This window comes from Atractosteus spatula, chromosome 3, assembly GCF_055471065.1.
Source record: "Atractosteus spatula isolate fAtrSpa1 chromosome 3, fAtrSpa1.hap1, whole genome shotgun sequence".
Taxonomy (NCBI): domain Eukaryota; kingdom Metazoa; phylum Chordata; class Actinopteri; order Semionotiformes; family Lepisosteidae; genus Atractosteus; species Atractosteus spatula.
The window spans coordinates 49830831-49847910 of record NC_142708.1 but is presented as its reverse complement, the minus strand read 5'-3'; the positions used below and the strand labels follow the sequence as shown (position 1 = coordinate 49847910).

Genomic DNA, 17080 nt, shown 5'->3' with positions numbered 1-17080 from the left:
AAATGAATGGCTGTCTTGCTCAAACTTTAAGCCTAGAGCATTAACCTGCTAACAAAAGATCAGATGAGCATTGATCATTGCCTAAGTATTGTTAGAACCCATCACAGAGTACCTATGGAGCTGTGCTAAAACATCCACAGTATCTAAGCAATAGATGTCTGTGCTTGAGTCTCTGGGTAGTGATGTAATTGGCATGTTATACTGTACACATATACAGTATACTGTATACAGTATATTACATATTGTTATAAAGAGGGGGGTACACAAATTAGAGTCTTATGGAAAGTACTAAGTGGGATAATCAATTATTAAAATAAATAATCACAACCCCCAAAATGCCAAGAATATACCTGAGTGGTTGGTATAATTAGAGGCACATGACATCTTAATTCTCGGGCTCAGCTTTGGTTAAGGAGTAACAAATCTGAGGTAAACTGGGATAAATAAATATTTAATAATGAGAATAATACACACTAAACAACACAGCATAAAGATAAAACATACAAGTTACAAACAAGGTGTCTCTGAGGGCTATGTTCTGACCAACCTCAAAAAAGCCCTGTCTATGACCAAGTATTCAGAAGCCTCTATAGAAACTAACAGGCCAATAAGAGAGATAAACCTCCTTTCTAAACATAACAGAATACAACCTAGAGTTAAATAACTCTCTCTATAAATTGAAATTATACAAAATGAAGAATTTGTCTCCTTATTCTAAAAAATGCATTCACTAATCAGGAGAGACCGCTTTTAAATTTCAAACAGAATGGCTAGCTCTCTTAACAAGGTTCAGATACAGTACTTTCAAATACTTAACTAGAACCTGGTCTCTAAGGTTGATTCGAAAACGGATCTCTCGTCTGGCACTATTCGTCTCTTCTCTCTTTTATCTTTATGTCCGTCTCTCTCTCATTCATCCTCTGTGTATTTTTCCTATTTTTCTAGACTGTTGATTTACCAAGAACTTAATTAACTAAGGTAAACCTTATTATTTCTTTGAATTAGTGTGTCTCAGTCCCACTACAACTCAAACACCTCAGTTCTTGTCTTGCATTGAGATTCTCTAAAACTCCAAATGTTGATATTAACTAGATGTTAACCAGTCCCCATCTAGCTCTAACAATATGTTAATAATATGTTATAGTATCCACCAAAAAGTCATATTCATAAACTGCGTTTTAACTGCAAACTATTATTACAATAGTTGTAATGTACAGTATATATATATTATAATATACTGTATATCTATGATGTATATATGTACTACTGTATATACAGTATGTATATCTACTGTATATTGTTGCATGCAGTGTTTTAATTTATATAATGATTAATCCAATGAATGTAATCAGTCTTAACTGGAATAAATGTGATAATTGCAGTCATACTAACAGATTTACTGTGCAAACTATTTTTTTAATTAGCAGCAAAGTTGTGGAAAAATATTTTGGAGTTAGTGCAGATTTGATAAGTAGGGCCTATAACTGTGCAATAAAAATTCAGGATTTCCATTAAGTCAACGTCTATATGTTATATATTTTTACCCTTTTATGTGTTATATATTGTACTGAAAAAATGAAGGAAAAGGCTTTGTGAATTTTTCACTTAGTCCCTCATCACTGAGGACTGGATTGTGTCAAAAAATATTTTTTTTGCAATTAAGCATGAACCAAGTCTGCCTGTGTGGAGGTGGGCCAGACCCTCTCAAACTCCCACACAAACTCAGAAACATTAAAGCCGACATTTAAAAACATAAAAAAAATGTTGCTTATTTTTAAAAAATCCCTGTATGTAGGAGGTCTGTTCCTTTCTTCACAAGTGCAGCACGTTTCTAGAGAACAAACACAAGGGTAGATCTTTTAACCTAAAAACAGTAGTGCACCATAATATGTTCATATGTATTTTTCAACATCCAGCAAAAGTAAAAGTGCATGTGCCCATACTCAGTCATGTCACACTTAAACAAAACAAGCTCACTTCTTGCTGTTAAAGCAAGACTTGAACATTTTCTTTATCCAGGGAACATGTCAACAATGTGACACTGTGCTGCTTTCTGAGGGTATCTACTATTTTACACAACATGCAACTAGTGCTGCTATTTACAGTTGCTAGCCTCTTAAGAATTCAGTTCCATGTTGCAGGTGTTTTTGTTAACAAAGATCGAGAACACCTTGTCAGTCATTGATGAATTGGGGAATTGACTGTCAAGTTACAGCCCGTTCTCCAAAATGCTTTCAAAATTTCCAATTTTAAATTTGTTAAATCATTTATGATGAATGTATGTTCCATCTACAGTATGTTATCAGTGACTAGCAGTAAGTCAAATACAAATCCGCTTAACCTGGCAAAATGAATGTTTCCCTGAGATGCCTATTAAATCCCCCTAAACAATGAGCCTTTAGGACTAGGGTTTGACAATAGTATTATGAAGCATGAATAGGATTTTAAAAACAAGAAGTAAAAACATAAAGACCCCGTGAAAGACATTTTTGGGTTTATGATGTCAAAACAATTTCTTTGAACAGATATTAAAAAGACATGAGAGACTGAATCTAATTATAATCATAGATGCATACATTTGTGAAGACATTTTTTTCTTAATTTTGATTCGCTGTTGCCTCTTGTTTTACTAAATGGAAAAGCATCACAAATAGATTGTTTAGAATTTGTCACTCAACACCAACAAAGCTCTGTCTACCAACCTTTTTTTAGATTTGATATGATGTATTCCCCCAGCAGTGAATCTAGCAGTTGAACAATAAATAATGTGGACAGGGGTTTTCATGCATCGGTGCAGAAAGCACATTTAAAAAAAAAAAATCCAATTCTTGTTAAGTAATGAAGCCAGCCCTAGTCTTTCAGCAGCAGCAAAAATGGATTTGGCATTTTCAAATATGACCAAAAAAGAGTGTAACCAGAAAAAAATGTTGTCACAAAGTAAAAAAACAAAGTGATTTGTCTAAAACTAAATAATCTGGAAATGGTATCCAGGTTTGCGTTAAGCAGTTTAATGCCCTGCATCAGATGAATTGCTTTTGGTTATTTGTCAATGACAAATCCTCCGTCATGGAGCTTTCTTCACCATTCCATGGTACAAGTCTAGATGGGCTTTTTGCCACATGACTTTAATATCCCACAATTTGTGTGGCAGGTCTGCTCAGTGGATGTATTTATTCCAAATTAGATGTGAATATCAGTCATAATATAGATATACATCATAGGTAGAACATAATGTGTATATGCAAGTAAGTTGTACGTGCACTCCCTGCTTGAGCTTTTATGAAAATTGCTCTTTTAGTTTTATTGCATTTTTGTTTTTCTCTAAACATTAAAGGTTGAAACTTGAAAGAAAAGAAGCAAAACTGAAAGGTAGCATGCTAGATTCAGGCCTTTGTGATATGAAAGAGAGCCCCTTTTAATTAAAAATTGATGGGTTCGTATTTTATATGGGAATTAAAGCAATTTCTAAGACAAAAAGCCAAGGCGTACTTTCATGGTTGCTTAGTCATTATGGTAATGCTGTTCCTGAATCTGATTTCTTAATGCTTGGAAGTAGAATTGTAATTGTCAAATCAGCCTGCATGATTAGAAAATGAATATCTATGTCATTCAAGCTCATTCAAGTTTAATATATTCATTATTTTGGCACAAATATTCACTACAATTGATGCATCTTCCTTTTAACTTCACTAATCCTAGAATAATTATTGCCATTGATTTTAGTTCTCTGCATAGCATTGTCTGATTTATTTGTTATACTCTGGGAACTAATGTGTTTTTGTATGTTGGAGTGTGAAGTACGGAGAGATGAAGTCCTGCCTACAGGGAGAACTATAACCATTTCAGGTTCACCCTTCACCTGAAGAAGGCTCTACAGCCGAAACATTATGTTTCTTTTCTTCTCTTTTCAGCATGGAATAAACCTTTGCTTGTTCCTAATGTACATAGGTGTTAATATACTGTATTTTACAGCTGGAGTAAAACAGCTTACAATTTTTTATTTACTTTCTCATTCACATCAAAGAGTGGTGAATTTGTTCTGGAGTTAGAAGAATGAGTAATGGAATCACATTATTTACTGCAGTCATTGCAAGCGCTTTTGTTTTGCTGCAAGTTTAAACTTGGATATTACCATGAGACGGTAACAGGAATTCAGCTAGAAAATTTGTTTATGAATTGAACATAATTTGGAACTATTTAGCAGAATTTTAATTGGAAACCTTTGAAAGCCATTCTTATTTCTTTTTGAAATGAAGACATGTACAGTATTACCATAACAACAGAGCAAGGGTCTTCACATGGCACTTACTGTAACACAGAAGGAGGAAAGACAGCCTTGTTCATTTCCTAACATTCACTTTAAATAACACTGTTAAGGATGTTATTTCAGCACTATAATAACACTGTAGTCACAAACCTTGTTAAGCTGATGGTTAAATTTGTTTGGGAGCATCCATGTCTTAAAATTACATGTCTGTAAAGTACTTATGTTCTGTGTGTAAATCTAAGTGTTATAAGCACAGTCCATGTGGCCGAATAATCTGCCCAAGAGGGAACATGTAAATACTAAATAACAAAGGTTCCAGCATATAACCATGTGGAACACCCTGGGTAAGTTTTACAGCACCAGATTTAAAGCAACCAGGATTTGCAAATTGGTTTCCTGGCAGCCAAATAGGAGCCAAACAAACAAGGGGAAGTTCCAGGAAATCTTAGGTAATTTACGTGCAATCCAACAGGATTTCATGATATATTGTCAGAAGCATCACTTTAATCCACAAAGAGAGAATATTAAGTGACCCTGGGTCAAAGAAGACAGTAAATAATTAGCTATCTTAATAAGGACAGTCTAGCTAGTTTGTCTCTGTCTAAACCTCAACAGAAAGGATTCAAAGATCTCATTAGATCTTAGATGAAACTGTAATTGAACTGCCATTATACATTTCAGAATTTTTTGAAAAGACAAATTAGAAATACTGTATGATGGTAGTGTTACGTACAGTATGTGGGTCTCCAGTCTAGATTTTAAAAAAATGCATGATAGTATCAGACATTAAACCTACAGAAACAAGGCCGGATTTCAGGAATTCGATGATGAGATTAGTGACAAATAGATAAAAAACCCGTATTTGAGTAGCGGTGTAGAAGCAGTTTCCAAGAGACAGGTTTTACAATAGGTTTCATTTTAGCTACTGTATTAATTCAGTCACATAGGCAGCAATTACAATTTAATAGGTGTGTTAACAAAATGGGCAGAAGTGGTTCACATTGCTGCTTTGCTGAACTGGGGCCCTAGGTTCAGTTCCTGAGGTGCTATCAGTTTGGAGTTTGTATGTTCCCCCGTGTTTACATGGGTTTCCCTCTGGTGCTCCAGTTTTGTCCCACAGTCCAAAGACATGCTGGTAGGTTAATTGGCTTTTGGGAAAATTCCCTCTCAGTGTGCGTGTGTGCGTTTATGAATCTGTGTCTGCGCTTTGATGGCCTGGAGTCCTGTCAAGGTTGTATCCCTACCTTGTGCCCGTTGCTTGCCAGGGTGGGCTTTGGCTCCCCCTGAGACCCTGAATTGGAAGAAGCAGTTAGAAAATGGATGGATGTGAACAAAATTAGAATTATAATTAAGCAAAGCAAAAAAAAAAAATGATGCTAACTTGTAATACATTGGCTTGAAGATACCGGGCAATGAATGTGGTGAATACGGTTCAAGTCTAGAGTGAGGGATAATGTAACATTGTGCATTACAGTGCAATGCAGGTAACTGCATATACTGTATGGCATAGAATACAAGTATAGTGCAAGCACAGTGCACGTAGAGCAACAAATAAGGATGTTGTCAGATTCCTAGTGCAGGGTACCCTTACTGGAGCATGTGAGAACCAAAAATAGTGGGTGGTAGCAGTGGATGTTAAATGCACAGTTAAGGGGAGTTAATGATGGAAATACGTTCACAGCTGTGTCTTGATGAGTAGCCGGATGGTGGACAGGGACTGAGCCGTTCTGATCTCTGTAGGTAATTAGTTCCACCAGAGAGGCATGAGATCAGAGAAATGGGCTTTGTAAAATGGAGAAGGCAGGGGTGAGGAGTACATCCAGTTGGCTTGAAGGGGTAGCACTAAAGGATTATAATAGGAGGGGGTAGAGCCTTTGCGATAGCCATTAAATGTGTTGACTGACTTTTATTATCATGTTCAGTTATGACAGCAGGCCTGTGACTGCTTCATAAAAGTGTAAGGATTGTCTTCTTACAGCAGTGAACATTGAACTGACTTCAGCTATCGTGTGAAACGTAAATGAAATGTATTAGAAATAAATAATGAAACAACTAATGCCACTAAAGTATAATAGGACAATCTAATAGGGTCAAACTGAATAAATCTGAAAAAGAGTTAAGTCACTCAACACTGTAGTATTCCTGAAAAGTTCTTTTGTACTGCCTTTTTGAATAATTCACAAAATAAAACGTTTTACAGTATTGCAATAAACGATAGCAGTTTTTACAAATGTGTTTAAAAATCTGCACAGTTTTTGACACGATCCTTATACTGTACCATATTAAAATTCAGCTCTATGTTTATTGCCCAGTTTTGTCATCTTTTACTACAGTACCTCCCATTTTCTGAAGACCAGCAGAGAATGATTTAATGTGATGTTGATAAATCAAACTCGAAATAAGAGTGAAATACAACCCCCATGCTATTTCTTCATGACATGGGAAATGATTTAAGTTGCATTCTGACAGAACTGGGCTGGAAATTGAATTACTTAAAGAATGCATGACAGCACATGAAACCTCAAATGCACTTTATACCAAACAGGCACAAGAATGGGGTACAGTTTGTATTTGTATCGCTTTTGTTTTTTATGTTCTGCTCTGTCTAGAATGATGGTGGCAATAGGGCAATAATGTGTAATTTTTATTAACAATATAATTGTACCATTAAGAGAAGTAGACTCCTGTATCTTATGAAGAGAATACAAAATTATCAGCAAAAAATCCATTTTGAGTACATGGAGAGCACATGGATGTAAACACAATTGGAATTTGAAATTATAATAAACCAAAGCAAATGAAAAAATGACTCTAACTTTTAATACATTGGCTTGTAGATACTGGGCAATGAATATGGTGAATACAGTTCAAGTCTAGAGTCTAGTGAATCCAGACTTCGTGGGTTCAAGCCTGGGTCACATCACTAAATGATTGTGACTGTGTCTTGCCAAGTAGATAGGTTAGAATGGGGGGCATTGATGGCACTTTTTCACTTCGTTTGATCATTCTCAACTGTGATTCCAAAATCGCTAATAATTCCAGATAATTGCCAGTGCTAAATTTAGACATGCAAGGACAACTACTCAGGTATAAGTTCAATCAGTGAATTAATAAATGCATAAGGTTGTTTACAGATAAATAAACAAATACAAAATATGTTTCCCTCATTATTTAAAGATATATTTGTTTTAAAATGGCAGCCTGACTTTAATATAAATTGATATTTGTTTTTCTTTTCATTAAATTTACCATATAACTTGATTACAATTCCTGTGCAGTCTGTCTGGGTTTGCTAATGGACTGTCTCTTTTAAAATGTTGAAGGTTTAAATAGAATGCTGTCAATGATCAACTTGTTGATATTCTTTTTGCTCAAGGAATTTCTGCATTGTGAAATGTAACTGTTTTTTTAATTATTTTAATCACATGGACTTGAAAGCTGATGGGAACATTTAATCAGTTGTCAAATATGGTAACTGAAGCTATGCAAATAGCTTGGCTGATTTTAATTTAAATGATGATTATAAAGCAAAGAAAGTGAAGATAAAAAGTAAAGTGCTTAATTGTGTTTACCATTTGAGCCATTGACAGCAGTACTGCCTGTACTTTTTTTAACATACCTAGTTCATGTTGTGAGCCTTTCAGTTTTTGCCTTCACCTTTTAGGCACAAAGTGTTTTCTTTATTTTCTGTGCTATCTTACATTTTAATTCCCTGCTTTTGCACTGTGAAGTGCAAAGATACAGTACAAGATGTCACGTCTTTTGTTTTCTATATAATGTATAAACACAAGTGTTGTTTTTGAAATCTTATCATAATATTTGATCCTCTGTAATATGTGCTTGAAGCTCAGTTTTGGAGCTACAGTATAATCCTTCACGGTGTTTTAGAGATTTTCCATTCATTGTTTCTTAGCAAACCACCCATATATTCTTATGTGATGTACCACACTGAAGACTCTCTATAAATGTCATGCTTAATTACATGCTGTAACAAGGAGAGAGATCTGTACGCAACAGATGTACTGTATCTGACAGTTTTGTGACCGTTTTAAAAAGCTTGTAACATTAAGTGAAAAAATTATGCCAGTAATATTTATTGTTTAGTCTAAGTATTGTAGTGTTATAAATTCAATCATATAAAATATGGACACCAATCCCATAATGGAAGGTACTGGTGTTTGTTATAGTCTGCATGGTAAAACTTTTTTATCAATAGGTAGGTTCTATGTACAGTATAACTTCATTCATCTTCCTACTTTGAATATTTCCTTCAGTAAATGTCTGTACAAGGCAGTGATTTAACATGAATAAGTAAATAATCTGATAAATGTTGGAAATGTTATGAATTGGCAAAAATCTAAAATGTGATTTTTATCACCTCCAAGCATGTCCAGGTTACAGATACAAACTTAAATTCCCCAGTAATCCCTAAAAAGCTCAAAAGCCACAACTGCTAACAGAATAATCCATGAAAATACTGAAAAACACTGAAATTTAATTTCTTGTCTTCCGGTAGTCTCTGTTTTATATGTGTATAGTACTGTATATTCATGTTTCAACTGAGCTTTGCAGCATTCCCTTCAGGTAAAATATAATACCCAGTTAATTCTGCAGGCCCTAATTTCATAATATAATGAAAGGTATTGTTAAGTAATACTGCATAAAACAGCTCTGTGATTAATGATGTAATATCAGTCATATTTTCAGTTCCACATACTGTACCTTTGTAGTTACTGGTACAGTAAAAGGGATGCGAGATGGCAGCAGTAACCCTACAATCAAGTTCTTTCAAATGAACATTTCTGCACATTGTCATCTTTAAAGAACAAACTTCCACCTACTGAAGAAGTGAAATAATAATTTAATTGTTGCTAATTTACTCTAGCTAATTTTTCATTATGATGTGGTTCAGTTCCTAATCTATCAGAACATTCTGAATGTGCTTGAATGTAATTCTTATATCATTTAAAATGTTTAAAAAAACTCATTTTTTCAAACATCTACCTCACCCTTATTTGGCCCAAAGCATTTTTTTCAAACCACAGTACAAGAACTGTTTGTGAACACATTTTGTAAATGTATTTCCATATTGTATATATTTATTTCTATTTATTAATTTGCTTAAAATGTAATGCATTTTTGCAGTCCTTCACTCATTGCACTCCAGAATGCAATCCCAATACCCTAATGATGGAGAAGGGGGCGGAATAGAATTTAAAATATTGATGTTTGAAAACAATAATTTTTATTCTAGAGATGAATTAGCTAGAAGAGAATTAGGGAAAAGAGTCTGTGAGTTCAAGTCAGCATTTGCCTTTTTAAAAATATATTAGAATTATTAAATTTATTTACCATGATGACATGTAATGAAGAAAGAGTAAGTCTCAACACTAAGGTAACATATCTGAAGTGTTTGAACATTGGCATAGTTGGAGGTAGACCAGCCTTCTTCATTTAAGAGATTAATGGCAGGAAAGCGGTTGAACTAATTAATTTTAAACTTTCATACAGCTCCAGAATAATCAGACATTGTTAACAGATGAGGCAAAACGTGTGTGTCCCCCAGCACATTGCACAACTTTAAATTAAAACTGTTTTAATTCTGCACAACTACTGCAAGATGTGGTAATTTGAGGATTTGATGGAATTTCTTTTAACAGTGGCTTGCTTGATAACCCCCATATTTTATGGACACAATGGCTTCATTATTTCTACTATATTGGCCACAGAATTGTATGGATGTGCAATATTGCTGAAATGGACATCAATTTGGCTCTTTTGAGCATGCTTATTAGAAAAGAATTCATTGCTTAGACATCACTCCGAGTCAGCCACTTTCTAGCTTTGAGACTCTGCAGTGATGAACATACAGTACAGCAGGTATTCCTGCCAGTGGATCAGCACAGAGGTAACTCCTGGAATTACCTGTAAACTCCATATTTCACATTTCATTTTAAATTATACTGTTTGGACATGTAATTTGATCTTGAGAATGTAAAAGGTTTCTTCAATGGCTTCATTTACTCAGTCTTTCACCTGCAGAGGCAGCTGTGCTGAAAGCACCTATTTTCCTACACTGAAAGATATTTCACTGTATGATAAGGGTTAAACCCCCTGGCACCGATTACATTTCTAGTGAAACTGAACTGATGTTAAGCCACAGTTCTGCTTGATGTGACACATACGGCCGTTGAAGAAGGTTCATTTAGATAGATAATGATACTGCCATTATATCCCTGTTATTAAAATAAAAATAAAGATTCCACACTTTGTGAGAGTTATTGGCCCATCTTACTGATTTGCCGGAACACCAAACCGTGTGCTAAGGTGGGAGGTGTCTATACGACCAAATTGCTTCACCATGATCAGACAAGCTTTGTTAAGGAGATTCTGGCCTCAAATAATGTTTGCTGTCTTCTCTGTGTACCAGTGGTCCCCAATCCTCACTGCGGCGACCCACACACCTGTTGGTTTTTCTTCCTGCTGAGCCCTCAGATATACAATCAAACCCGTCATTGACTTCATAACAATAAGATTAATTTGATCTGCTTGTTCCCAGCTCTTCAACATGTTTGAGCTGTAACCTTTGCATTTTGTAAGCAAAAATTAAAACCCAAACTTGTGACTAGAAACAGAATGTAAAGACTTGTTTGAAGAAACTTCTTAAATCAAGGAAGGCTTCAGTTATCTAATGAGGGAGGGATGAAATGAAAACCAGCAGGTATTTGGGTCACCAGGACCAGGACTGGGAGCCACTGCTGTAGACCTTGATTACAGACTTTGTCTCCACCTGTGCTGTTCTTTAGATGCAGAGAATATATTTGACCAGCTTGAGTGGAGCTACAAGTACCTGTGGTCAGTTTTGGATTATATGTATATACTGTACTTAATTCCCAATACTGTATGAATTTAACTCAAACCCCTGCATAGTTGTTCTTCACATTTTGCTTTTTCTAGGGGCCCTTTGTCAGGAATGCTCCCTTTAAATTGTCTTATTCTATCTCTGGATGTTTGGCAATTATTACATCCACCCCTTTTGTCTTAATAATAGTAAGAAGAAGCCATGTATTTTTTTGGACGCTGTCAATGAATAAATGTTAGTACCCGAGCTGGAAATCACACAAGGGGTGTTTTACTCAGGAATTTAGTAAAGTTGTTGTGTTCTTATGCAGTATACAAATATTTTATCTTGATTGCTTTTACCCTTCAGGTTTTCCCACTTAGCTGCATGTGTTTTACAGGCTCTGTTTTGTGCCCATTGCACACCCAAGAGATTATCTGTTTAGAAACGATTTGCAGGATAGTCATCTGGCCGGTCCAGGTCTCTGATGTTGCCATGTTTTCCCTCACAAGCTGTGCTCTGTGATTCAAAGACTGCGTTAGCAGATGGACTGTGTAGCGAGTTCTGGAGAATCAAACTCTTTTTGGTGTCTGCTTAGTTGGAAAGAAACCGGGGGACCTCACCATTTCAGACCACGCAGAAACAAAAAGTAAAAAACTCATTTTAAGCAACTTCTTAGATCAAGAAAGGCTTCAATCATCTAATTAAGGTGAGATGGCATGGAAAACCAGCAAGGGTGTGGATATCAGAAATAAAAATTAGGGAGTTCGGTAGTAGGAACTGCAGTGTTTGGTAACTTTAGTTACTTGATCTCCTCTACAAGCATTTGGAGACCCATTGATCTTGACTTTATCCTAGTCAAAGAGCTTTAACTTATTCTAGAAATGTGCTCAGCTAGACTTTCATTTCAGGATTTTATTTGTAAGAAAAAAAACATGCAGTTACAGTTTGTGATTCACAAGACCAGATTTGAGTCTTGTGTCATGATGTTTTTGTAAATCAAACTTTTCTTTCTCTTTCAAAATAGAAAAATATTCCTTCATGTTTCTTCCATTTTTGTTATTCCCATAGGTCGCTAACTGCCTGTAATATCTCTTTAACTCCCTTATCACTGAGCACTGTACAGTACTGTATGTAGACTATTTTGTTCTTAGTGTTTATCTAAAGCAGTTCACTTAATCTAAATGTTACCTATTTTATTCCGCCATTTTTGCTAGTATTCCTTCTCTGCTACAGTACCTTACAAAGTCAAAGGTAGTGTGGAAATTATGTTCACATATTCAGCTATATTTAGCATCCACTGCACAGCTTACATTATGTCATAAATGTAGAGGAATGTAAAGTACCAGTACTATTACAAGGCCAATTTATCACTACTACAGAAAATACCTTTCAGAAAGTAGGTCACTAAGGACAGGAGACTTGGGATAAATAGCGTACAGCTGTTTTATCCCATCGATCCAAAGTGAGTAGTGTAGTAAATGTTGATGCTGAGCAGTGTACAGTCTGTTCTATTTAATTATATCGCTCATGGTTGATGGTTTTTGTCTAAATAATTCTGAAAGATGTTTGGGGAAAATGGCAGGAGCTGCCATCCAAATCTTGAAAAGCTGACTGTTTCATGTCAGGTCACGTATGTCAAAGGCAATGAAAGATGTAAGCATCTGTTAACAGATGTAGGTCTGTCATTAACAAAGAATATTCATTACAGGTAGATTCTGCATTTGTGGTGTTAACCAATAAATAATGACACCCTAATACAAGCCACAGGTTAGATTAATATCAATCACTCAGATTCAGCACAAACCTCCCACTGCCTTGATGCCTGACTTTTTGCATGAATTATTATTAGACTACCTCTATTACCAGAGCCTCTCTGAAACCATGTCATACTGGTAGAATTGTTTTTCCACTTCAGTTTGAACAGACCAGAAAAGCTCTCTTTAGGTGATGTTGATTTTTCTGTTGAATGGATATTTGGAATATCTGAATCAGTATTCACAAACAAAATGCCATGCTGGAGTGAGAACACACAATGCAATGAGCCTGACCTCACCTGACTACAGACTCTTAAGACTATAAAATCCCTACAAATTGAAGAACCTGTTGTAGTCATGAAACATTTATTCCTTTTTTATATAAGAGAAATATAAAGAATGAAATAAAAAGGATAAGATCAGCTAATTACAGTACAGTCACTACAAATTAGCAGCTCATGTAGATGAAACTGTCAAATTAACAAGTAAAGTCCTATTGGTTGAGTGGGTGACTGATTGATTTTTTGTTTTGTTCTGCATAGGGTGAGTATAAACCAGAAAAAGCCTTATCAGATGAAGACCTTAAGAACGCCATCAGTGTGCATCACGCACTGGCCATCAAAGCAACTGACTACGAGAAGAGACCCAATGTGCTGAAGCTCAAAACGGCTGATTGGAGAGTCTTCCTCTTCCAAGCACAGTAAGTGTACTGTTATCTCATGGCCAATTTACCACTGCTGTGCATGTGTATGGGGAGATTAAGGAACTTTGCTTGAAGAAATCTAATTTCATGCTCTGGTTAAAATAAAACGAAAACACATTTATCACAACCATTAGCCATGTCAGGCTCCCATTGTTATTTCATAATGTTTTTTGTGGTACTCAACGAATAAGTAATAAAATTGCTTAGCAATGAAACAGCTCTCTTGAGATATCATTTTCCACAACTGAATTAGGAGTGAAGAGTCACAGCACTGCCTTTCTCCAGAAGATGCAGTGTATTCACTGCTATGCCCTGTTTTTTAATTAACATTATTTAAAATGTATTTTCTGAAAAGTATCTTTCCATCTCTCGTCTCTTGGCACTTCCTACTAATTTAGCTTTGTGACTTTAATCCAAATGGAAAGAGGTTCAAGCTCTGGGAACTGTATTCCTTTTCTGGCAACATCGATTCACTGTATGAGCTATTTTTTTCTTTGAATGCAAGATGTATAGATCTAATACTATAGTTCTTTAATCCATCAATCCATTTTCTTACCGCTTCCAATTCAAGGTTGCGGGAGAGTCGGAGCCTATCCTGGCAAGCAGTGAGCGCAAGGCAGGGTACACCCTGGATGGGACGCCAGTCCATCACAGGGATGACACACAGACACAGACAGAGACATGCGCCCACTCACACCAGGGCCAGTTGTCACACACGCCAGTTAACCTGCCAGTATGTTTTTGAACTGTGGGAGGAAACCGGAGCACATGGAGAAAACCCACACAAACACGGGGAGAACATACAGATTCCAATACAGCATCCCGAGTCTGGAATTGAACCCAGGTCCCCAGAGCTGTGAGGCTAAAAACTGTGCAACCATGCCTCCTGACTTCTTTCATTTGTTACTTACTACAGTTTGTGGAAAAATAAGAATGAAAATGTAGCACTCAGTTTTACACTGTTGAAGTCATGTATTGAAATAATACTACTGCAGCAACCATTAGAATCATTCTTAATGAAGAGTATACTTTTCTTATACCAGTGATTATCTGAAATATTGAGCTTTTCAACTCCACTGTCTTTCTACCCTTCGCTTCTAGGAGCCCAGATGAAATGGAATCTTGGATCAGAAAGATTAATTCAGTAGCAGCCTTGTTCTCTGCACCCTCATTTCCAGCTGCAATTGGTTCCCAGAAAAAGTTCAGCCGCCCTCTACTACCTGCAACCACAACGAGAATGTCACATGTAAGATACTGTTTTCCTGTTTTTGATGTCTCCTCGGCAGTGATTCGTGTTGCAGTTCAATTTCTTCCAGCACTCTCACGTCGCACACCCGGAGAACTAATAAAGTATTGATTGGTTATACAAGCTGGTATCTCATCTAAATTCATTGCTTCGTGCTTTGAAAATGTAAAAAGTAGGATTCACCTCTGAGGTATTGTCAGAAAAGAAAGACTCCGGGGAAAAAAAAAAGATCTTTCAGTTAAACAGTGCTATACAATAGAAAGGCAAAAATTAAATTTGTATTCTGAGCATCAACAGGCATGCATCCCTTTGTTAAAAATGGAAATCTGGAGTGTCAAGGGACAATATGCAGGTCTTGTAAAGTGCTCTGCGGTAATGCAACATTTTCTGTCACATACAGTACTGTAGGACCACTTTTCCTAGTGTGGTATGCAAAACCAGAAGACAGACATTCCAGCATTTTACAGCCTTACAGCTTTTTTTAGATTTTATGACAATAACTGGCTCCAAATGTTATTTTTGTATAATTAAAAAAGTTAGATATAATTGGATAGGGGACAGGTTATTACCTAGAGAAAAAAGAAATGACTTTTGTCTATTGCAGTTTTAAGAATTGGAATTTCATTTACTTTATACTTCCGCAAATATATTTACTCTTCGCTGTATGTGGTTACTGGAACCAAAACATCAATCTGGGAATATAGCATATAAATTCCTTCAATGAATAAATCTATCTTTAAATAAATTACCAGTGTAAGTTCAGACTTCATGATTCAGACATTTCTTTGGGGTTTTTAAGTATTGTTTTGAGAAGATTGTCTTCTCATTTCGCTCCTTACTTGCTTGCCTTAAAAAAAACCTTATGAAAAATTATGAAATGTTCTTAGTTATGTTTTTTTTTTGTCAACATCAGACAAGTACAGTAATTCAAATGATTTATTCTTTAAAAACATTACATTTTTAGCAACATAAAGACCATTGGGGAACTTTGTACTAGATTAATGGCTGTAGCAGTTTGCTGTCAAAAGCCATTTATTTATATCACCATAACCTATTTATCTTTAATACAATTTTCATACAGGTGTGTGCATTAACACTTTGTTTTTAGCTTTTTGGCCACTCACAAATATATAATCAAGCATTAGTTCACAGAGCAGTTACATTATGAGGTACATTTGTAAAGTTGTGAACAAAAGACATTTTGCCCCTGAATAATGATTTTTACGTATTTTTATTTTAGAACGTGATAGTATATGCAGAGTTTCTTTTCAGAAAGTTAGTTACTGCAGTGTCACATATCATCTGCACACAAGCCTTTTCTACAGGCATGTAGGAGAATTGGTCAAAACATAAAGAAACGAGAAACTCAGCTGCTATATAGAAAACACACATTGTGGAATGAATAAAAATGATGTAACCTAACTTATAACAAAGTTAAATCTTAAAATCATATTCTGGAACCTCTGACCCCTTGAGTTAGTGATCCATCATTTCCATACTGTCTTATTGACAAACACATTGCACAAGTACATTAGAAATGTGCCATTAAGATTACTTGAATCTTTCAATTAAAAGAGATTTAATGACCAGTAGTCTCATCTCCTTGTAAAACAAAGTGTTTATATCCTCGAGCTGAATGAAGTTGTCTCTCTCTCGCAGGACGAACAGCTGAAGTCCCATGAGGCCAAACTGAAACACATCTCCACTGAGCTGGCTGAGCACAGATCATACCCCCCAGACAAGAAGGTCAAAGCCAAGGAGATTGATGAGTACAGACTCAAGGAGCACTACCTGGAGTTTGAGGTACGTCTTAATGTAAATGCAGACTGAAAGGCAAAACACAAGCAGTACATAGCTACAAATGACAGCTCATTTCACATTATCTTTACTTGTGAAGAAACATTGACCATTCTTCTTTGCTGTCCTCCATAAACTGATATGTTCTGACATCAGAAGGCATATCATAGGTTTTGACATCTCATGTGACAATCACAGGAGAAGTGCTCTGACAGCTTCACATACAGCTTGTTTGCTCTATGCGCCATGCTGAAGGATGGGTAACATTTCACAATGCTTTATAAATAATAATACTATATAACACTTTTTATCCTTCACAAATATGACCCAGGCCCACTTTGTCTTCTTTGTCTGCCACTGAAATGTAGCCTCCACTACACTGATGGATATTAGGTGAAGAGGTGAGAAATTGCCCCAGCAGCTGAATTAAGACAGACCTTTAGTGGCAAGTTATTGAGTAAGCACAGAA

The 17080-nt window shown here is 35.8% G+C and overlaps 1 protein-coding gene across 1 annotated transcript in view; it reads left to right on the top strand.

Annotated features, from left to right (window-relative positions):
- psd3l (pleckstrin and Sec7 domain containing 3, like) overlaps positions 1 to 17080 on the top strand; it is a 231074-nt gene that overhangs the window by 202144 nt on the left and 11850 nt on the right. Inside the window, exons 13-15 of the mRNA XM_088910121.1 lie at positions 13408 to 13565; positions 14670 to 14814; positions 16474 to 16617. Of these exons, the coding sequence (XP_088766247.1) occupies positions 13408 to 13565; positions 14670 to 14814; positions 16474 to 16617 (447 nt within the window). The remainder of the gene's footprint in view (positions 1 to 13407; positions 13566 to 14669; positions 14815 to 16473; positions 16618 to 17080) is intronic.